Source organism: Enhydra lutris, unplaced genomic scaffold (assembly GCF_002288905.1).
Source record: "Enhydra lutris kenyoni isolate GAN:26980312 unplaced genomic scaffold, ASM228890v2 scaffoldscaffold6, whole genome shotgun sequence".
Classification (NCBI taxonomy): domain Eukaryota; kingdom Metazoa; phylum Chordata; class Mammalia; order Carnivora; family Mustelidae; genus Enhydra; species Enhydra lutris.
Genome location: NW_019154090.1, coordinates 44,960,721 through 44,985,232, shown reverse-complemented (window position 1 = coordinate 44,985,232; position 24,512 = coordinate 44,960,721). Strand labels below are relative to the sequence as shown.

At 37.3% G+C, this 24,512-nt stretch overlaps 1 protein-coding gene across 4 annotated transcripts in view; it reads left to right on the top strand.

Moving 5' to 3' along the window:
• LOC111141378 (Ral GTPase activating protein catalytic alpha subunit 2) overlaps positions 1-24,512 on the top strand; it is a 316,071-nt gene that overhangs the window by 129,932 nt on the left and 161,627 nt on the right. For 2 of the 4 annotated variants that reach the window (XM_022493879.1, XM_022493875.1), the window contains 5 exons: positions 3,235-3,325; positions 4,745-4,921; positions 16,577-16,788; positions 17,617-17,715; positions 17,950-18,105. In XM_022493879.1, the coding sequence (XP_022349587.1) occupies positions 3,235-3,325; positions 4,745-4,921; positions 16,577-16,788; positions 17,617-17,715; positions 17,950-18,105 (735 nt within the window). The remainder of the gene's footprint in view (positions 1-3,234; positions 3,326-4,744; positions 4,922-16,576; positions 16,789-17,616; positions 17,716-17,949; positions 18,106-24,512) is intronic. The other 2 variants (XM_022493878.1, XM_022493876.1) reach the window with 2 other exon arrangements.

Sequence of the window (24,512 nt, the reverse complement as noted above, 5' to 3'; positions counted from 1 at the left end):
AGGTCTTTCATCCATCTGGAGTTGATTCTTGTTTATGGAGTGAGGTAGGATCTAATTTTATTTTATTTTTTCCCACATGGATAACCACTTGTCCTAGGTCTCATTTATTGAACTCATTTTTCCTTCATTGATATGAAATGATACCTTTCTCATATATATTTATCTTGACTCATTGGTTACTTTGTCTCCGTGGAGAGTAGTATAACATCTTAATTACTATAGTTCCCCTATTTCTTTCTCCCTTCCACCCACTTCTTTTGAAAACTATTTTTCTACTATCTTTTGTCTTTCATTGTTGCTATTGAGAATTCTTCTGTCCACTCTGTCTAGTTGTTGTTCTTTGCTGTTCTTTGTCCTTGCCCTTCAGTCTTCCTGCATTATATTTAGGTGCATTTTCTTTTGGTTTATACATTTGTCAATTTTGTATATGCTATATGTCATGCATCTGTGAATGCTTGTTCTTCCATTGTTTTGGAGAATTCTTGATAATCGTTTCTTCAAATACTGCCTCTTTTTGTTCTTTCAGCTCTTTTTTTTTCCTGAATTTTTGAGTAGAAATACATTTGGACTTTCTCATTTTTATCTTCCATGTTCTGTCTCCTTTCATATTTTCCACTCTTCTTGGCCCTCTTCTACATTCTGGGTAATTCATCAGATCTGTCTTTCATTCAGTTCGATACTTCCTCTCTTTACTTATATGGAGTTGGCTGTTTAATACTTCCCCTGAGTTTTTTAGTTCAAACATTATAACTTTTGCTTCTGAAAGTTTAGGTTAATTCTTTTTAAAGATTTCTTGAAATTTCTAATAAGCTCTTGTTGCTTGCTCACTTTTGTGATTCCCATCTTTTATTCCTTTAAAACAGTTACAAATTACAATTCTAGATTCTTTTTCTGATTATCTGAAATCCTTAGGGGTGGGGATGGTGTATAAGCCTGATATTTGTTGTTTCTGAAACTCTTGTACATGATGATTTATTTCTTTGGGTGCTTGGTGATCTTTTATTGTGAGTTCCTAGCTGATGGACCTTAATCTACAGAAAATCTGAATGTCTGAAGTGATGGAGTTTCACCAGGACAACACGTGTATTTGTTTCTTCCAGGAACCAAGGAGTGCTACTTTAATCCTAGACTCTTGGTCCTTTTGCCAGTGGCAGTGGTGATACTAGATTTACCCTTACAGCAGCCCCATTTCACTGCTCTGGTTTCTGCTCACTTTGTGGGAGGGGTTGGAGGCAGAGTGTGGATCACTGGAAGGTTTATTCTACTTCCTGTGAGCCTGAAATTTTGGTGTAAAATCTAGTTCTATAGCTGGAGGAAATGTAGTCAGAAGCTGACGTGCCCACATTCTGCTTTTTAGTTAAGGAAAGATCCTGGGTATATTTCTGTTATCACATTAGGCATATATCATCCTTCTTTTTTTTTTTAAGATTATTTATTAGAGAGAGAGAGAGAGATTGATTAAGAGAACTAGTGGGAGGAGGGGCAGAGGGAGAAGATGATTCCCTGCAGAACAGGGAACTGTTGTGGGACTCGTCGTTCCCAGGACCCTGGGATCATGACCTGAGCCGAAGGCAGACGCTTAACTGACTGAGCCATCCAGGTGCCCTGTATCATCCTTCTTTAAGGCTGGATAATATTTTTTTCATGTGGTGGTAGTCTTCTGAATATTTAATCCATGACATACTTCTTTGTTTTAGCTTCATAATTATTCTGTCTTTTAATCATACATCTCAACCCCTCTTTTTCATTTGTTTGCTTGTTTAGTGGTCTTCCCTTTAGTCGGCTCATTGAACCCCAGGTTTTTTATGCCCTTTGCCCTGGAGGACCTTAAATGTTACATCTTCATTCCTGAGTTTCTCCTCTATCTCACTAGTCCTGGAGTTTTGGTGCCCACTTACAATATATTTGCTTTGGATATTTAGCCCAAAATATCGAAATGTCAGAAATCTTCTCAAGTTCCTTGGTTCTTAATGCTTCCTTCTTTCCATCCTTCCTTCCTGTTGTTCTCCTTCCTTCTCTCCTTCCTTTGTCACCATCGTTCTCATGGCCCCCTAGATTCATACCCTTTTGTGATTTAATTTTCCTCCACTCCCATATACAGCTCTCATATAAGCTCTTGTCTGTCATTCTATAGCATTTTCTTGTCTTTTCTTCTCCTTTTCCACCATCAAAGCCTTATCCTTTCATTCCTTAATCACTAGAACAGTTCCATAGCAATTCTCTTCTGAATTTTAACCTATCCCGCAGATAACTATTAGACTTATCTTTCTAGTTATATTTTTAATCACAGTAAACTATTGTCTGGAACATACAGTTGCTCATTTTATCAGTATTGGGTTGAAATTTGTAAGCCTGATGTTGAAGGCCAGTTGGCAGCTACCTCTTTTAGAGGGTGGTCTGCATTTTCTTCTTAACATTTTCCTTCTTCACCTGACTGCCTTGCATGGCCTGCTATATAATCAGCTTCTTTTCCAGCACATAGAACTTGCTGATTACCACTCAGTGCTTCCTGCCTTGAATCCCCTCCTGCCTTCTCTCTACCACTTCATGTCTGTTGCCTTCTTGAACAGCTCTCCTGTAACTGTGAGCCAATTAAGGTAACACTTTATTCTGCATACCTTTTAGAGAGAGTTTACTTGCATATTTTGCTTATGTACACTGTAATCATTTTGTGTAATGTGTATGTTTTGTCTCTCCAAGCAAGTTACAAATTGTGGAGTGTAGAGATTGCCTCCAAATGTTTTAGTCCTTTCTATTTAACACAAGGTTCAGTGTGGAGTGGTGCTCAGGAAAGTCTGTTGCACATTTAACAAGGAGGCACCGAGTGACCTTTAGATGTCTGGGTGGAGTTTACACCTTCTCTGCCAGCACCCTCACCATTCCATGGTAACTTAGGCCTTCTTCAGAATTGGTTTCCTTATGTACATGTGCTCAAGCAGAGGTACAAATAAAACTTCAAAATAAATTACTTCCATAGAAACTGGCATCCCTTCTCAGTAGATTAATTTAATTGGATGTCACTTGACAAAGGAGAAGACAAAAATTTGAGTAATTTATAATTCAATTATAGTAACTTGTGAACACATATCCTTCAAATGGAAAACATCATTTAATTTTTTGTTGCTATTATTATTGTTTGTTTCTTTTTCTTTAGAAGTGTGGACTAGAAACTTAGCAGTCTTATAAAAATTAGAACTTTCCTATAACCAATGCATTATTTCTTTTTGTCTAAAGATCTTAGTTCGAAGAAGCAGCAGCCCTGCTGAATTGGATTTAAAAGATGATTTGCAGCAGACACAAGGAAAATGTAAGGAAAGACAGAAGAGTAAGTTCCAGGAATGGCAGTCTCTGTTCATCCAACTTTAGAGTCAAATCTATTTTGTTTCCTTCTACTTTCTGACTTGTATGGTATCTTATCCTTTGAGGAGACATGGCTGTGAAGTGGGACATCTTTTTTCCTGGAATCCCAGGATTGGTGGGTGGTTGGTCCACACATACAGTAAGACAGATCCAGTCCATTATATGTGCCATAGAAGCCTGTCCTTCCACCCTGGGCCTTCGTCCAAGTGAGAGGCACAAGCAAGACCAGTGGCTGGTTGAGCAAACTGACCCAGAAGGAAAAATGATCGTCCCCAGGAAGTTCCCACAGGCTAGGGGCAAAATGCTTCAGAACTACACTGAAGTCAATGGTATAAGTATTTTAAAAAATGAAATTTTATTCAGATCCTTAGAGATATTATATACTGTATGTAAACTGTGCCCCTAATAATCTGCTTCCCTGAAGTCAGCTTCCTGGCTGCCCACTTCTTAGAAGCGTAGAAACAACTGCAGATCTAGGGTAGTTTTGGTAAAGGCAGAGGAGTTCCTCTTAGGCTCTACCTTCAGACCCTGTTGGCTTAGAGTTCTGTGGCAAATGAAGTAGGACCTGACAGGTTGGTTACTGGGGCAGCTTTCAGTTTACCTGGTGGCTGGGACAACTTACAGCTGTTGGGACATGAAGAGAGGACAGCAGATTAGAAGCAGCAAGGCTGAGGGACTATCAGCAGCGAATGCAAAGAGCAGACAGAAGAGTGAGCCGACAGGAAGGGTAGACACATAAAACTGGTAAGAAGTAGACAGAAGACTTGGAGGAGCAGACTGTCTAGGTCTGTTTTGTGTCAGACTAAATAACTCTATTAGGCTTTAATAGCCTTTGAAAGCATCATTGTATTATGACAAATTAGAACTTTTTAGTGTCTAAAGGGAAGAATTTCTTTTAGAAAAAGTCTTTTGCAGTTGGACACCTCAACTTCTGTGAGCCTGGGTGATTCACTCTGGGTTTAGGTCTAAACCTCAAGCTCAAGGTAAAAAACATCCTTAGGCTATTGTGGCTGGTAGAATAAACTTGAATTTGTGGTGAAAGGAATTTCCATCTTCTCCTTCCACCTGTGCACATATTGTAGTTGAGTCAGTTGCAGTAGAAACCTGAAGGACTTGATGTAATCTTTTGGGGATATGAGATAACGGAATTGAAGCCTCCCTTGAAAAGATTGTCACTTCATGGTAGGTAGGGGAGCTCATGATGACCATTAGTGCCCTGCACCTGGAGCTTTGTTTTGTTAACCAAGATCCCCACAATGTCAGCTTTTAAGCCCCTAGCCTCTGAACAGTTCCTGCTTGTCAGCTTAGTTTCATGTTGGTAATTGGGAATATTCTGATTTCCAGCTATTTGTTATCTCAGACTTTGGTTCTTCCATTGTGCCAGGTGAAAGTATCAGTAGTGACACAGCTCTGGGCTATAACAATGAGGCAGAGCTGTCCATGAGCCCATGGCCAACCTGTGAGGAAGACCCAGAACTGAATACTCCCACAGATGCTGTGACTGACTCCGATGCCCGCCATTGGTTACAGCTGAGTCCCACTGATGCTTCGAACTTAACAGGTAACTGCATCTTTGAAAAAGAGCCACCAGTGTTACCAGTTGGGAATCCGAGAGTTTCCCATTTGCAAGAATTCTAGGAATCCTTTAGCACAGTGATGGTGGGGTGCTACTTCTGGCCAAATTGCTGTGGCAGCCCCAACCACCTGTTCATAATCAGTCATGAATTCTCAGAGTCCTATGTGGAGAAGATCCTAAAACAGTGGTCAGACATGGGAGGAAGCAAGCCATGCTGATAACCACTGTCCACCATGGGCGGGAGTAGTGAGTGATATTCATGCCAAGCCTTTGCCATCCATGACCAAATTTGCTTGACTTTGGAAACAGAGAAGAATGATTTATCCAACTCACACATATCACAAATCCAGAATAAGTCAAAGAGTCTGAACAGCTTATAGATTAATTTTTTACAATAAAATGTATGATGCATACAGGGTAAGCTGTGACCTGTATGTAAGTAATAAATGGGCCATAGTAATAAAATGATGACCAATGAGCCTACTACCCAACTTACGAAATAGAATGGCTCCCACACCAGTTCTCTCTAGGCCCTTCTCAGGTCCCTTCCCTTCTTTTGTCATCTGGTCACCCTAGGTGCCTAATTTATTCAATAATAATTCCCTTGATTTCTTTATAGTTTAACCACATATATCTGTATCCTTAAACCATGTATCATGTAATTTAGATTTTAGACTTCTAAAAAATAATTTATCTGTATTTTTTAAAAATTCAAATGTACTTCAATTCCATTTGGCTTTATTATCATTCAATTTTTAGAACCCCAATGCACAACATCAAGATAATACTGTTTTTCAGTTCATAGCACATGTTCATTGGTCCACATAGCCCCTTTTATTTTACTTTGATCTTTCATCTTTTAACCTCAGTCCCCTTTCCACTTACATCACCCAAGCTAATGTGTTTACTATAGATTCATGAGTGTGATTATATTCTTTTTTTTTTCCATTTTATTTTTTTTCTTTTCAGTGTTCCAAAATTCATTGTTTATGCACCACATCCAGTGCTCCATGCAATATGTGCCCTCCATAATACCCACCACCAGGCTCACCCAGTCCCTCACCTCCCTTCCCTCCAAAACCCTCAGTTTGTTTCTCAGAGTCCACAATTTCTCATGGTTTGTCTCCCCCTCCAATTTCCCCCAACTCACTTTTCTCCATCTCCCAATGTCCTCCATGTTATTCCTTATGCTCCACAAGTAAGTGAAACCATATGATAATTGACTCTCTCTGCTTGACTTCTTTCACTCAGCATAATCTCCTCCAGTCCTGCCCATATTGATACAAAAGTTGGGTATTCATCCTTTCTGTTGGAGGCCTCATACTCCATTGAGTATATGGACCATATTTGCTACTTTTCTCCCCTGAGTATTATATATATATATATTTTTTTTTAAGATTTTATTTATTTATTTGAGGGAGAATGAGTGAGAGAGAGCATGAGAGAGGAGAAGGTCAGAGGGAGAAGCAGACTCCCCAAGGAGCTGGGAGCCCGATGCGGGGCTCGATCCCAGGACCCTGAGATCATGACCTGAGCCGAAGGCAGAGGCTTTAACCCACTGAGCCACCCAGGCACCCCTGAGTATTATATTTTTAAGATTCAGAGGCATACTACAGAGGCATACTTTCTGGATCTGCATCCAGGCTTTGCCAGTGAATTGTTGGGTGGCCTTAAGCAAGTTAATCTGTCAGTTTCTTTTTTGTAAAATGGGGATACTAATAGTCCCTATTATAGGGTTGTTGGAGGAATAAATATGAAAACACATAAGCCAGGTGCACAGAACAGTGCACATGGAAGCGCTCTGCAGTTTTAGCTACACACATGTGCGTGCATGCACATACACACACACACGTATGCTCACACCCACATGCACACACACACACAAGTCCTTTCCACCATAATCATGCTTATGTGCAGATATCTTTTAGGAAAACAAAAACAAACTAGAAAGCACAAGTTGAGTACAAAGTGTTATTAAAATGTTAAAAATCATTTTAAAATTATAAATGAAGGCTAAAATTTTCCCTCAGTTTTTTTTTAACCAACCAAACGTTGGTTTTCATTAATTATTTTGTAACATTTAACCAGTCTCTAATGTTCTTTGAAATTGTTGATGGAGTAACATCAAAATCTTATAAAATTTACATAGAAAAATGGTGTTGAATAAAATAATTTATCTATGAGATAGACAAGACCAAGAAATATGATCTTAATGTGTATTTAATGTGTGTATTTTAATTTAGAATAGATCATGAACAAAGAAGAACAAACCATTTAGCCATAAGTGAATAATGCGTTCGTTGCCTTAAAATACTGCAGTGTTGTCCTTAAGAGACAGTGGACATCTTTGGTTTATGTATTCAAAGCTGCCAATGGTAGAAGCTTTGCAGAGTCAGTGAGAAAATGATCGACAAAATTGTGTGCTTTAGTTTTATAAATTATTGAGTAGCAATTTGTGCTTCTCAAATTTTTGATTCTTTTAAAAATGATTTAAAATTCTTTATATATATATAATGATATATAGATATATGTAATAATTTTAAATAATAATACTGTAAATTTATAAGTGATTTGACAGTTCACAAAGAATTTTGAGGCATCCTTCCTGATTCTGGGTGGTAAGCAGGCCAAGTCTTACAAATGCTGTTTGAGGTATGGAGAAACCGAGACACAGAGAAATCATATTGTCTGGCTAGAAAGTAATTACCAAAGTTGGAACTGGCTTCCAAAGTGTTTTGACTCCAGTGGCAGCGCTATGTCTACTCCTTTCTACTACGCTGCTGTTCAAATTACAACTGCAGACCCCTTTTAACTATTTGAGAATTATTTATACATTATGGAATAAATGGCTTCTTTGGGTCCAATATACAGATTATCCAAGGGAAATCATCATTGTAATACTGTCAAAGGCAATAGTGAATTTTCAGTAAGTTGAATTTACTTAAACAAGAACAAGTTTTAATTATTTTTACTGAAAAGAAAGAAAATTGGGTGCCTACTTCTTTTGTTTGTCCTTTGGAAAGATTAGTTTTGATCCCATTTCAGAGTATGCATGGGATAGGTCAATTTAATAAACTTGTGTAAGGTAATTTTATATGATGCACTCTGTGTTGTGATTAACTCCTCCAAATACTTTGTTCTTCTTTGAAATACTAATATAGAGAATCAGTACGCTCAGTTCAATAGTTCATCTTGTCATCTGTGAAAAGGACAAACTGTAATATGATAAGGTTTAAGGATTATCACAGTTCTGAATTTAACTTTCTGTTCTTAAGAGAACAATTTCTTCATAAATGTGCAAAATAAAACTCATGTTAGCCTGATCTTTAGGACATGCAAAGAGAATGATCAAACAATTTCAGTGTATCCTTCTTTCTCATTTAATAATCCTACAAATTATCAAATGTTTAAGATAATAAACTGCTTCTAAAATCTTGAATTCCGTCATCACTGGCAAGCTAACAGTATTTGTTTTCTCATTTACATTATTACATGTTTGCTGAAAATAACAGCTAAATTTATTTTTCTTCATTTTAAAATGGGAATTTGTTTTAATCAAGTATGGCGAGATGTGAAGACATGGAAATGATTGTTGTGAAAAAAGTTTATACTCATAGGTCCGTAGAAAGAGGGCCATGGTATGCCTTGCTGGGGTAAAGGGGGATACATGGGGAAGCATCAGGGTTGGTCAGGAGGGGGGGGCGAGACTAAGAAAGAAGGAAACACAGGCAACAGCCTTTATTGTTGTTTCAAGGCAAGGCTGGTAAAGCACATTTAGGATTGGCTAGTTTGAATAAATTCAGCTGATTTTGGAGCATTGACTGGTTGCGTGGTTCTTGATCCTGGGGTGCTTAGGCTTTGATGTGTAGCAACTAGATAAAGGAGGTAGTTAGGAAGTATGAGTGTTGTTTTGGTGGGTTTACATATGAAAGACACAGGAACTATTTGCTATCCCTAGAAATTAGCTAACCCCGGGAGGGGCAGTCTCTTCCTGCCCAGGAAAACTCGAGGTGGCAGAGTATCAAGAATACAGAAAATAATAAAATACAACTAATACATACATGAATTTTGTTATGTTCAGGTAATGATTGTAGAGGGGGGAATGTTTATGACTTTATAGCTAGGAAGCAGTATTGCTATTGACTTCATCAAATAATTTGCAATCTAGAAATACTGATATTTATGCTATAAGAAATAAAAAGATGAATAAGTCATAGCCATGTCTGACTTAAGAGCTTACCAAAAAGACAGAAGACATTTATTCTGATGGCCACAAGCTGTGTGATTAAGTGTTAAAGAGTTTTTTAAAGAAAGTTTTAGTCACAAGGATAGATAACTAAAACTAATGGAATGGAATATAAAGTACATATTGAATCCACACAGGCATGGAATTGTGAAATATGAAAGACTTGGCATTTCAGCTCTGACAAGGAAAGAATACATTGTTGAACAAATGCCTGTGGACAAGTATTCAGCCATACGGAGAAAAATTAAATAGAATCCTTACCTCACACCATGCTCACAGATGGATACAATACTGAAATGTGAAAATATTTTAAAATTTTTAGAAGAAAACATTTTCTAAAAACACTTCTAAGACCTTGAGTTAGGGAAGATTTTCTTAAACAAGATGGAAAAAGAAAAACTATCAATCAATATCAATAAGATAAATATCAATCATTAATTTAACTTTAGCATACTTAAAATTTTTTCATTATCAGAAAAACTTTAAGAATCCCAAGGGTTTGCAGAACTCCAAAGGTACAAGCCAGCTTTGATGTTCTTTCCAATTTCCAGGTTCCTGTCAGGTCAGCAATACATTTTAAGATAAGATTCGTTCAGTAAGATATTGTATCAAACATTTTAGTTTATTTGGAGGAAGCTCCTTGGTATCCCCCACTGGAATATAAGCTTTAGGAGTGGGACATTGCAGATTCTTGACTCCTAGAATGGAGCACCGCAGGAGAAAACATTCAGTAAATACTTGAATCAATAACTGAGTAAGCTTTAAGTTGCAAGCTACAGGTTTTTGTTTTGTTTTGTTTTCAGTTAAAAACAGCAATTAAATTTTAATCTTTTTTAAGAATAAAAAGTATGTAAGATTCAGTTTCTAAAGCTCTTCCATTTCGTATATTTATCAAGTCCTGCCTCCAAGTGTTATGGAAATCTTTTTACCACTTGTACTTTTATTTATAGTGGTGCATGTGAATTACATTCCCTGTTACCTGCCACCAAAACTCTTGTCCTCGCAGGAACAAGGTTTGTGAACATTCTCTGCCATTGTGCATACTTTCAGCATTTTCACTAGGCTTTGATCTAGTTTGAAGACATGAAATAGTATAAAGAAAAATAACAGTGATAGACTATGATGGGATTGGTTACTCACCTTCTAAAATCTTTAAAATGAACAATGTATGCCGGAAAGCAGATGAGGAAGAAGAGGAGAGCCAGGCTATAATGGTGGTCAACAGAACGCCAACTTGCTACTTCTCCACTTTTGATCAAAATAGAGGCCTGATTTTTCTGGTCCCAGAATGAAGGTGTTTTATTCAAACCTTTGGATTTATGCCTTTTGTTTAGTTTTCAGATTAAAAGAGAAATTCATCTGCAGATTTCTGCTATGCGTCTGCAAGTGTCCGCTATGTTTCTTCAACATTTTACCAAGTCTGTATAAAATTGCAACCATGTGAAATCTCCAAGGGCCTGTTTTACCAATTACCAGAACATTTCATGGCTAAAATCCTTTGCATATTTGCAAAGTTCTATATAAAGTATAGAACTCTAAAATCATGTGTGTTTGGAGAAAGATGATATGATTTTGTTTGAGAGACTTTCCACTTTAATAACATTTTTTAAATGGCTCTATACCATTTAGTAATAATGAAACGGAACAATACTAGACTAGCATGCTAGCTTACTCATAAAAAAAGAAAATAAACTAAATGGTTGGTATTTTTAGGGTGAACATGAAATTTTCTGAAATCTCTCAAATCCCCATTTTTAATTAAATGCTGCTTCACTGAGGAACCATCTACATGTAAAATGTCAGCATCTGTTCTGTTACTTATGCCATGAGTGGAATAATTTGGGGCAAAAACATTTCAATTCATTTTTCAAATTTCACAGTAATATTGAGCATGCAGTCACTTCAGATACTTCTAAGGGACTCAACGTACTTTAGTAATGTGGTAAAGGATGTTTCCTAGATTTTATCACTGAGGTATAAATTTTTCTGAGAGCAAAGCAGTATTAGAAACAGACTTTCTACATGGGGTTCTTTCATAACTGAAACTGTATTAGTTGGCAGGTAGCAAAGACATACAGGTGTTGAGGTACCTGGCCTACATTTACTTGGAGTTGTTACTCAGCTGGAGTTCCAGTGTGACTGGAATGCTGGGAGCTGATCTCTCTGGATGGCTGCATTTTGGTTGGTAGTAGAGGATGAAACAAAACTGTAAATCATCTAATCCTTCTTTTTTCTTTTTTTTCTTCTTACCCCACAAGAGATTAAAGACATCATGACATTCTTTATGAGAAAAATAAATGCCATATTATGCCATTTGTTCACTTGGGGGTTTATATTGATTTACAAGCATTCATTAAGGCTTCAGCATAACTTTTCAGACTGACAGATGCACTTATTTTACTGATTAAACATTAGGAAGGGGTCTCTCTTCTGAGGCTTTCTAGAAGTCAGGAACCTAGAAGGCCCATAATTAGGCTTTTGGTGTCTCTAACTTCTGTCTTTCAGGCACAGTATGTAGGAATTCCAGTTTGGATTATATCTGCACATTGTAATGTGTCTCCTCAACTGATTATATGGTATTACTGTGGGGAAATACAGATGTGTTTTCCTCTAAGAAGGAACAGTGCTTCTGTGTTCTGGAAGGCCTTTCCATGACACTGTGTGCCATCCTTATTAAATCCTTTGTTCAGTGTCTTGGGATCTTTCCATAACTAATATAATAAGCTATCGACAGCTGTTGTGGGTGCAGTGTTGGAAGGATACAGAACTGTTTTTGGATCTGCACTGGCTCCTTGTCAGCCTCACTCCTTGCTCCTTGTTGGCTACTTGATTTCCTCATATCCACAGATTGTGCTTCAATTTCTTTGATTAGGCCCTAAAAACACCAACAACTTATATACTGAAAATGACACTCAGTGGGTGTTGATAATTGCCTGGAAATCAGTCTGTCTCCACTTGGGTAAGGAACAGAACTTTGGGAATGATTACGTTAACATAAGTTATAAGACAATAGAGAAAGGGGATTAGTGGTGGAGGTGAGACACAACTCTTTAAACTCCCTCCAGAGGTTCAAAAGAGAAACAAATCGAGGAGCTGTCTAGCTGGCTCAGTTGGAAGAGCGTACTGACTCTTGATCTTGAGGTTGTGATTTCGAGTCCTATACTGAGTGTAGAGATGGCTTAAATAAACAAAAAAAATAAACTTAAAAAGAGAGAGAGAAGTAAAGCAAAGGTGACTTAAGCAGGAAGCTGAAAGTAAGCTGTTAGAAATGAAATCAAGTAAGTCGGCAACTACAATAAATACAAACCATGGAAACTTGCAGTTAAAATTGGAAGCTCTTGGGTTAGATTGAAGAAATAAAGTCCTGCCATATGATGTTTACGAGAGGTAACCCTAATACATGACGTACAGGAAGATCCTAAGTAAGTAAACATATGGGTAACAAGGAAGAAAGGCAGACTGCTGAGCCAACTGTATGTATGTCAGTCACATAAACTTTAAGGCAGAAATAACTTATTAGAACAGTAATTCTGAATTTATATGAACTTCATAGCCTCCAGATGCATGAAGCAAAATTTGAGAGAATTACAAGGAACTACTGATAAAACCATAATCATAGTAGGAAATTTTAATGAGTTCTCATTAATTGAAGGAAACATTGGAATAGAGAAGTACATGATACAATTAATCCTGATTGGATATATAAAAAACATTGAAATTAAATAAAAAATGTGTAATTTTTAAAAGCACTTGGAACATTTACAGAAAATGACCAATTAGATGATTAAGTCTCAACACATGTCCATGCTTTGAAACTATACCACATCCTGTGAATATGATGAAATAAATTAAGAACAAAAAGATAAAATACATTAAGAAATTTAAAACTGCACTTAAAATAAATCCAAAAAGAAATTAAGTTGTGAATTAGAAAATATTTCAAACTGAACTACAGTGGAGGCTACATACCAATATCTCTAGATTGTAGTTGAAGACTTATATGGAGGAATATTGATGGCCTTAGGTGTGTAAATGAGAGGAGAAAATTATTGATCTGTGTGTCCTATTCAAAAAATTAGGAAAAGAATGGCAGAGTACTAATATATAGAAGTTAATAAAAAAGGAACTAATAAAGCTAAGAGCATGCCCATATACACTAGAAAACAAAGACAATCAAAAGCATTAATAAAATACACAAGTAGGCAAGATTAATCAAAGAAAAAAATAATGAGGGTGAAAAGGAAAGAGATCTATAAACTATGTTTTTAAAAATAATACAGTAGGTTAATTTGAAAAGATTTATAAAAATAAAGGACAATTCTGTGTTTACTGAAGCTTCAAATAGAAACTATCTTTTCCTGTTCTAGATATTAGAAAGAAAGCTCCCTAAATTCTGTTATTTACCTTGTGATACCTTGACAATAAAACCAGACAAGGTCAGTATTGAAAAAGAAAACGAATCCATCTCACTTTTTTTAAAAAAAGATTTTACTTATTTATTTGAGAGAGAGACAGTGAGAGAGGTCATGAGAGGGGAGAAGGTCAGAGGGAGAAACAGACTCCCCGTGGAGCTGGGTGCCTGATGCAGGACTCGATCCCAGGACTCCAGGATCGTGACCTGAACCGAAGGCAGTTGCTTAACTAACTGAGCCACCCAGGCGCCTGAATCCATCTCACTTAAAAGCATATCAACAAAAGTCCTAAATAAAGTTTTAGCAAATGAAGTCTAAGAATACTGGGAAAACATCATACATACATCAGAACTAAGAGAAGTTCGCTTCAGAAATGCAAAAGCAAATAATAATGATGATGCGGGGGGGGGAAAAAAAAGCCTATCATTGAGAAAGACAGCTGACAAATCCCAAGTGAAGAACATCTTACGAAATACCTGATCAGTTGTCCTCAAAACAATGAAGGTCATCAAAAACGAGGACTCAGCCCAGAGGACATGAAGAAAACATGACAATTAAATGTAGTGTGGTATCCTGGATGGAATCTTGGAACAGAGGGAAAAAAAAGACATTAGATTAAAAACTAGATCTAAATAAAGTATGGACTTTACATAACAATGTTTCAACATTGGTTCATTAATTATAGCAGATGTATTATAAGGGTGTTAGCAGCAGGGAATGTTAAATTAGACATTGGTGTAATGTTAAGTTAGACATAATCCACAAGGACAAGGATGGCAGGAAAAAATACATAGTGACCAATGTGACCAAGGCATCAGCAGACCTGAGAATACCAAATCCTGTGTCAGTACCAGGGAAAGCCAAGAAGCAGCCTGACTACAGCTATTGCAGGTTCCCTAAAAGGTTTAGAAAATTGCCCATAAGAGGTAGTTATAGAAGTAGGAGGTAATGGTGGGGTTAAAACCGGGAAGACTGTAAGTCTAAGAAATAGTTAGAATTTAATCCCAGAAGTAAAGCAAATAAACTGGGAGGTTTCTCTCCTAGAGTCACCAATACTGAGCTGGGTGTAGAGGTGCTATCTTGAAAACCAAGGAACTAAATAAGAGTTTGCATACTCTGAGCAGTAGAGTCTTTTTCCTAAAATTTGAGTTCAGGAAAAAAAAACAAAAAACCCTAAAGATATGTATATCTGAGGTTCTCTGAGAACATGGTGAAACTCAGCAAAGATCATACTTGTGCGCTATACTTCCAGTCAGCTCTTTGTGGCCCATTCTTAAATAGGAACAGATAGCCAAGGATCCCCAGCCATTTGAAGAGGATGTTTAATATGAAAAATATGAGAAAAATATAAGAATATGGGATGAAGTAGGGTGGGGCAGATCTTAAAAGGAGTCTGGAAAAAAAGGGGAGGAGAGTCCATTTCATCCATTCCTCAGCCAAAGGAATTCAGAGTGCACTTAAGCTTGATGAGCACTGAGTCATGTATAGAATTATTGAATTGTTATATTGTACCCCTGAAATTAATATAACACTAAAATTTTTTAAGATTTAGAATAAAACAAGGGAATATGGGAAGAAATAAAATTTTAAAAAGCTATTAATATCTTTAGAGAAGTAAGAATATATTGCATCCATGAAACAAGAATAAAGAGTATAAAAATGAACAGAAAACAAGAAAGAGCTTTTGGATATTAAAAATACGGCTGCAGAAATAAAATCAAGTCAGTGGAAGTCAGTACAACACATGAGTATTATAGTTGAAAGCACCGACGAACTGGCAAATACAGTGGCTGGAAATAGATACCAGGGCACTTCTCGAGGCTTCTGAACGCTAGGTACAAAAAGAGGCTACTAAAATTTTGCAGAGTTAATAATTTTTCATGAAATAATTTCAAGCATCAGAATGCTGCTGACTTTAAAATCACGAAGGAGACTATAAAAATGGAGCAAAGAACTTCCATCACAGAATTCTATACCCCACCAAACTGTGTGCTGTAAGGGAACAAACACTTCGATATATGTAGGGGCACGCCCTTTCTCAGTCATCCCTAAGACATGGCCCGCTTCAAGGAAGAAATATCAAAGAAATACTGTCTGCCATTTTGTGATTTTGGTCTTTAAAAAGAGAATTATAAACATACGTTCACATAAAATCCTATAAACAAATGTTTATGGTAACCTTATTTATAATCATTAAAAAGAGGAAACTATCCAAACATTCTTCAGCAGGTGAATGGATAATCAAAGTAGGATACATCCATAAAATGGAATATTCATCTGCAATAAGAAGAAACCACCACATGGATGGATCTCAGGTGCATTAAGCTATGTGACAGCACCCAGAATAAAAGGATATATACTGTAGGATTCCATTTATATGACATTCTGGAAAAGGCAAAACTGTAAGGACAGGAAACAGCGGTGGTTGCAAGGGGCGAAGAATGTGGGGGAGGGGACTCACTATAAAGGGGGCACTTCTGGGGTGATGAAGTTATTTCTTGTATCAATTTTCATGGCAGTTTGTGGTAACAGTTACGTGATTGTGTACACTTCTGAAAACTTGAATGTGAAAAGGATAAAATTTGTTGCAAGCAAATTACACCCCAGTAAACCTGAGTTAATAACAGCCACCAGAATTGTCACCCCAGCAATGAGGCCTTTCCTGGTCACCTATTTTTCATGGCCTTTTTCCCTATCCATCCTCCTCAAGGTTCTCCTTCCCCTCCCTCCCCTGCTTTATGAAACCCTTCCCAGGATCTCCAGAAACTGTTTTATCGTATCTAGGCTGTTACCCTTTTAGTTTGAAGAATCAAACTCATTTGACCTTTCTTCATTGATTAAGCTTTTCTATCCTTTCAAATCGTCAGCGATTTGACACTTTTCATCTGCATTATTTTACTCTGAATACATAAATTGTCAAGCATGACTAATTTGCATTAAAGAGAAAAAGCTGTAGTGATGAAATCAAGATTGTGTTTGCAGACGTGTTTTTCTCTGTAGATAGCAGTGAGTGCCTTGCCGATGACTGTAGTATAATTGCTGGAGGGAACCTCACTGGTTGGCACCCAGACTCTGCTGCTGTATTATGGCGAAGAATCTTGGGAATCCTCGGGGACGTGAACAATATCCAGTCACCCAAGATTCACGCCAAAGTGTTTGGGTATCTCTATGAGCTCTGGTACAAACTAGCAAAGGTATGTCCTGCTCCATTAACTTTTATTCTAATGGGAGAAACTGATTTATCATGTAACGTAAAAACTATGTTGCAGTCGATGTATTCTGGAACACAGATCAGGTGTGTAGACAGAGTATGTTTGATTGGCAAAGAATAAATAATAAAGAACTTACAGTTTGGGCATTTTATAAATGCAGAAGAGTTATTTAATGCATATAGAGAATATTACTATAGGACATTAAAAGGTAGGGTGCTGAGTGGTTTATTTTTTTATAAAAGTGATACTGTTTTTATTGTACAAAATTTGAAAAATATAGAAAAATGTAAGAAGAAAATTAACATCATCATCCCACAGAGATAACCAGTATAAATATATTGTCTTATTCTGTGGGTAAATACATTTTTACAAAGGTAGAATTTTAGAATACATACAGTTTTCATTCTGGCTTTTGTTTATAAGGTATGATTTTCCTAGGTTAAGTTTTTTGTATTTTACTTTTGTTTTTCAAAAATGATTTATATTTATACAGTATAACTTGTTAAGCCATTCCTTACCATGTAGAGTTCAGGATCTCCCCCAGCATTCACACTCAAGGGAAAACAAAGCCCTAGTTTTGTATTAAATCTAAAACCATGTCCAGTAAGTGGAACACAATTCAAAATGACAGTGGATCTCAGTAAAAGAAAAAATTGTAAATGTTGTAGGTTTTTACTCAGTGTACAAAAATTTAGTGAGAAGCAGCTCTTTGGCTGTGGAACATTGGCTACATTTGGCTACACAACATTGAAATATTTGGGGGATAAGCTAAGCATGGCCTTTACTAAAATTCTCCTCTCTGTGACTTAGATACGGGATAATCTGGCAATAAGCCTGGATAACCAGTCTTCTCCGTCTCCACCGGTCCTGATCCCACCACTCAGAATGTTTGCATCATGGCTATTTAAGGCAAGTGGATATGTGTTTATTCCTTTATTGCAATTTCCTCTTCCTTTCTGAAATTGAGTTTAAAAAATGTAATTGCCCAAGACTGCACGTTTTGAAGACAAACTGAATCTTACTAAAGCCCCTGCATCCCTCATCTCCATAAACAACTCTTTTGGAATACTAAGAAGTAAATGAAATGTTGAAATGCTCTGCATCTGGAGTTAATTAAATATTTAAACCTCATCTCCTTGGCAGGCGACGACGTTGCCAAATGAATATAAGGAAGGGAAACTGCAAGCCTACAGACTGATCTGTGCCATGATGACCAGACGCCAGGACGTTCTGCCAAACTCGGACTTCCTGGTGCATTTTTACCTTGTGATGCACCTGGGATTAACCAGCGAGGATCAGGTATTCTGTGACTCTCCTATCACGGTAGCCGACAAGGTGGAAAGTGCATATGACTTTTTGCAGGTTAAATTAGGGTTCATGAAAATACATCAAACACAAAAATTCTCAGTAGTTTCAGCTTATCTACACACAGCAACCACATTGATCTTTCAAAATTGTAAATCAGCTTTCATCACATCCCTGCTTCTTCTCTCCACTGACCTTGCATTGCGCCAACCAAATTTGAACTTTATTCTGTGGCTTACATAGTGCTAGATGAGCTAGCCTCAGCCTACGTTGTCAAATTCAAAAATGGTGTTGGGGTTCTGCGATAGATATTGTTCCAAGAAAATTATTCTGGTCACTTAAAAATGTTTGAAAAGTATTGTTTTAGTATTAGTAGTCAGGGTGTTTTTTTACAAGACCACACTCATACATTAGGGGTCCTGACATTTCTAGATGAGGAGTTATCTTAATTTCTTCGGAGGAGGGGTTAAAAAGGAAACAGAAAGGTCAATGGAGCTACTAGTGACAGCCCATCCTTGTAGATCGTGGGTGTGCAGGGTAGGATGTGGCCAATCCCTGGCCTGTCTCCGTTGGGAAGAGCCCTGCCTCTGGGCAGAGGGCAGGGAGGGGAATAGGAACTCAGTCCAGATTTGCTGTATGAATATCAAGCCAGGAAGTGATAAGATTGGTTTGTATTTCACAGAGATTATTCTGGACTCAGTTTGAAAGATGAATTTAAAAATGTGACAGTGATAGGATAGAGTGGGTGTTTGGGCCTGGAGACAGATTAATTAGGACGTGGTTAAACTTTAAAATGATGCGAATTAAGATGTTAGCACTGGGAATGGAAAGGAATAGGAAAGATTCAAGAAATTTCAAAGCATTTCATGTTATTACTAGGTCTTTTTGACCTATTAGAGGGATGGAGAATGTTTCAGAATTTACCCTTGAAATTGTACCTACTTACCAGTGACCTTGAATCATTCATGAACTACGAAGATGTCATCCTTTCTGTATTTGTTTTATTCTCTGAATGTATAATACAGACACACCTTTTTGATACCCTTGAGATACATGTAAGAGGTCATTCTCCAGAATACCTAGTTTTTCTCTATTGCTTCACAATGTGCTTCTTGAAGCTTCTAGACCCTTCTAGACCCTATTTCAAACTCTCGGATACATCCCCTGATATACAGTGATGAGCTTTCATCATGGAGCTTTTATCTGAAGTAATAACCATACTGTCCTACTGAGTTGTCTTTGTCATATTTGCTCCTCTGCAGTGCATAGAGGACATTCTGTATAATAGACTGGACTTGGACCCACAGTCTCATTTATTTCCTAAAAAATGCAGAAATAGAGATGTGAAAGCAGAAATGTTTGTACTCTTTGCTCAGATATTTGTAGCCATCATTGCAGGTGGAATCGTCTTTCACAGAATGATGTAACAGGGTGTGTGGAAGATTGAGGGATGTAAATAGGGAAGAGAATGAACTCTCACAGATCATAACGAAATCCCTCAGTGACAGAAGAGACAAAGGTTTAGTTAACACAGTACTTTAAAGAAGTATTTTGCTAAGATTTTGCAGGGAAAAAAATTTAGTTGGAAATAATCAACTGTAGAATTTTCTCATTCAATGAAAACAAATTAGAAGTCCGCAGCAAACACTTAGTATTCCTAGAATAAGTTTTCTAGCAAGTGACATAAATAGATGTGAATTTAAAATCATCTTTCAAAAAATAAAAATAAAAATAAAATAAAATCATCTTTCTATTTTAAAGGCTGTTGGAGTGGAAATGAAACAATAACATGAGGTGAAATAGAGTTTGAGAACCCAAAACATAATTTCAAAAAATATGATTTTATAGTGTAGAAAAAGGAAGTTTTCAGATTTTTATACTTAAAATTATTTTCATTTTAAAATTATTTTAATATATGCCATGTTTTGGTTAAATTTGAGTTTTTTTTTTTTTTTTAAGATTTTATTTATTTATTTGACAGACAGAGATCACAGGCAGGCAGAGAGGCAGGCAGAGAGAGGAAGGGAAGCAGGCTCCCTGCTGAGCAGAGAGCCTGATGTGGGGGCTCGATCCCAGGACCCTGGGATCATGACCTGAGCCGAAGGCAGAGGCTTTAACCTGCTGAGCCACCCAGGCGCCCCTAAATTTGAGCTTTTATAGTTCATTGCAAAGTACGTAAATCTTAAGTGTTGGCCCGTTGCTAGCAGTGATCCCAATATCCAGACTCCTAAGACAAAACTGGGATGTAAATCTCTGTTTTATAATCACCTATTGTCTAGCCATTAGACACTTGAATTTTTATGTGTTTTAAATAGAACTGGCTGTTCTGATGTAAACTTAACAATTATTGGTATATGTTTCAGAATCCCTGTCTGCCAAACAGAATTACTCTAAATAAGCCTTATTTCTTTTCCAGAAGAAAATTATACAGAATACCTTCTAATGAAAGAAACTTTTCTCATTTAAGTAAGAAATGTCTCTGATAATTAGTTTAACTTTTGGTCCACATGCCTAAATGGATCATGGTGGTTTTTCCAGAACTTATATGTTCTTCTGGAAGCAGATATTATATTAATTATAAAAATACAAGAAAGCACTTACAGTAGAGAATACAGTTAAATCAGTTAAATTCAATTTTTTATTAGCCAACTGTGCACCTGTGACTAATACCATCTCAGGGCTTGTTTCCTAATTGTGAAAGCTGTCAAAGAGTCACTAGCCTGCCCCTAAAAGCCTTTTTTCCTGCAGGGAGACCCTTATAAAAATTTTCCTTATTTCTTAGTAAAATAAGTAATAGCAAATAATTTAAAATGGTCTAACATTTATTAGTTTTGTCTTACAAATAAAATTCAAGGCGAATTTCCTCCTTTCACCGTTAGGTGGAACACTTGTCTGCACAACTCTTACCGTGTGGCTCCCTTGCCTCTGTTGGCCTTTAAAAGGGAGGCAAGGCCCAGAGCCCTGTGAGCCTGATGGTGTGGCTTAGTCATTTTACAAATGCTTTCCTAAATATGAGAGTATCGAAATTATGTCAGTAGTGGCTAATAAAGTGTTGAATTGGAAATAAGCTTTAAGATGTTAAAAATCTTTTTCTCGTATGTAAGGGCACTTCTAGTAATTGAAGACATTAAAAAAAAAACTATTTGTAAAATAGATGTCTCACAGACTGGTCTGTGATACAATCAGATGAAACCATGGTTTCATTTAATATGGTAGCCAATTCATTAGGTAAACAAATGTAGACCTTTCTGTATTTAAAAATATAATAATGATACATAGACTGAACAGCCAAAATGTAGCACATTCCAAGCCAACTGTTTTTAATTGGGCCAGGTTTATCTGTTCTAATAACTGAATAATTTACTATCTAAAATAATGACTTTAGGGCGCCTGGGTGGCTCAGTGGGTTAAAGCCTCTGCCTTCGACTCAGGTCATGATTCCAGTGTCCTGGGATCGAGTCCCGCATCAGGCTCTCTGCTCAGCAGGGAGCCTGCTTCCTCCTCTCTCTCTGCCTGCCTCTCTGCCTACTTGTGATCTCTGTCAAATAAATAAATAAAATATTAAAAAAATAATTAAAAAAATAAAATAAAATAAAATAAAATAATGACTTTATCAACTAGTATTTTCCCAAGTACCTGTGCAGTTTGAGTTTATGGTTTATTAGCATAATTGAGAAAATGCTTTGAAATAACTGTAAACTTCTCCTACATTCTGAATTATTTAAAAAAATATTGATACTGTTACTTGTTTAGAAAATATGTAGGATCATAAGGACTTTCAAAATAACTCTACATTATGAATAAAATTTGGGGTGACTTGAGGAACTGACTGTCCAGTCTGCCTATGAAGGGTCTTCCAGTTAGCTTCCACTCTGCCCAGCTGCTTCGTGTCGGGTTGGCTGGTGAGGGCAGGACAGAGGGTCTTCAGTTCCCTAGTACCCACACACACACACAGTGCCAGATTCTGTACTGGCACCTGCGTGACGTTGTCCTACTGATTCTTCTCTGCAATTCATTTAGATTAATATCATGACCCATTGTTTAAATAGCAAAGGTTCAAAAAATATTGAGAACTTTTGCCCAATGCCACATATTAAAAAGGCTGATAGAATTTACAAGCAAGACTTGGCTTATTCCAACAGGGTATGTCTTTCCCCTTGATCCATAGCCAACAAGCTGGTCAAGCAGTCCAGTCCTTGATTCTGTTTCTCTTTCCATCTTGTTTGACCTGGGCCCAAGCCTTGGCCCCCTCTTCTCAAACCCCTCCTGACTGGAGTGCCCTCCCACCTCCAGCCCCAGATAGCTTTCCATAGCTGCCTTCCCAGCTCCTCACCATCTTTCAGCTGCCCTTCTAAAGCTGTTCCTGGTTGTTCTTAGTTTTTCCTAATGCTTAGGCAGCTTTTTCACCTCAGTCTTCCCCAAAATATTTGGACTTGAAAAGCACCGTGATTTGGGTTTATTGAAAACAGTTCCTATTAATTTCATCATTATTTAAAACATATGGAAAGATCAATATGTGTGAAATGGAAAAGGACAGTTGAGGAAAGGAATTTTATTTTCATGTTTTTAAGAACATATATCAAAGACTGGAACGTTTTCTTTTCTTAAAGTAAGTGAACTGTTTTTTAACAATGACTTACAGATTTAATGTCTTAATGCAGTTTGTTACACATCAAAGTTAAAGTCTCTTTTAAAGGCAAAGCTTACATTAATATAAAATTATTGTTGCAAATTTGCATCTAGAAACTTTGAGAAATATAAGTCTTTGTCATTTTCATCTGTAATTTTGTAACACAGCAAAAAAGCATGAGGCCTCTCTCAGGTGGAGAAATATATGTTGTTCAGCCTGGAGGTAACCATCAAGTGACAAATTTGAATCATAACAGTATAAAGTCGTGGACTAAGTGTAATGCAGTATGATTAAAAAGTGTAGTAGTTAAGTGCATGGGCTTTAAGACAGCCTGTCTGCGCTCCAGTCTTGGCTGTTCCTCTTATTAGCCAAGTCATTTGACCTCACTATGACTTCCTCCCCTTATATGTAAAATGCAGGAAATTAGGGTTCTTACCTCCAGTAGTTGTTTGAAGACTTTGAGAAGGTAAAATATGTAATGCACTCAACTCAGAGCCTGGACACATCAGCCCTCAGTAAAGTGAGCCCTTGTAATGATACTGAAGAGTATGAGGAAAAGAATAGCAGCTTTAGTAACTGGGTGTATTTTATTTTCTGATATGTTAAGGTGTTAATGCTTTTCTTTCCCCGTATATTTTCTTACTTTTGAACGTAATGGTTTGACTAAAAGATAGAATTAGGCATTGTGGAATTTCAGAACATGTGGAGAAATACCCACTCCCCATGCTGTAGGTCAGACTTCACTAAAATGTTTATTTAACCCACTTGTGATTCATAAACATTTTTTGTGTGTCTCCTGCCACTGACTCACTTTCTAGCCATTCCTCACCTGGCTCGCCGTGCCTTCTCTATGATAGAAGCTAAAAAGCTGAACTATATGTGTCCCAGCTCCTTGCAGCTGGGGCGACATCCACCCAGGTCCCATCCAGCAGAGGCATAGAGGTGGCGGTGCTGGAAAGTACGCATAGGGAGTGGTGGGCGGCAGCTGTCATGAGGAGGTTCTGCTCTGGAACCTGCATTACTGTGACCAGGGCAGGCAGCAGCATCTCTGCTGGAATCATTCTGGAAGATGGCTGGATGAGTCTGCTTGCCACCTTGTTCCTGGCTGTGGAGGGTTCATGCTTGGTTCCTCAACACTTCTAGAAACTCTATAAGCCATCTCATGCCCCAATATAAATCCCTTTCGTCTTCATCCCCACAGGGTGGATTCTGTTGCCTGCAGGTAAAAACCTGGCTCAGACAGTGGCTACTCTGCGAGGTACCACGCTGGGTGCTGGCGATACATGATCAATGTGGTTCATATTTCAGTCACTAAATGCACTTGTAGCATTTCTTTTTTTCCCCTTTAATTTTAGCCACTTGTTTTGTAGCCAAGAATATTTAACTTGTTTTAGGAAACTTTTGCTTTCATTTGACTTCATATTTTAGTGAACTTTTTACTACACCAATGTTAAAACATAATTTTAAACATCATATATAGAGTAATGTTCTTAGAAGTCAAAATAGCTCATGATTTTCTTAACGGATGTTACAACCTCCTCTCATGAGGTATATGATGGAATAATATAATAATAAACAGTCGTTTGTAAAAAGATCCCAAGAGACCCCTCAGTGAGCATAAGACTCAGCAATGAGCTATGAAAGCAAGGTGCAGGGGTGATACTTGTAAATTGGTCATACCTGACTCTTTTAATAACCCCAGACAGCCTGTATCATGCAGTGATATGTAATAATTGCATCACCTTTTTCTCAGACAAAGAATTGTTCTTTG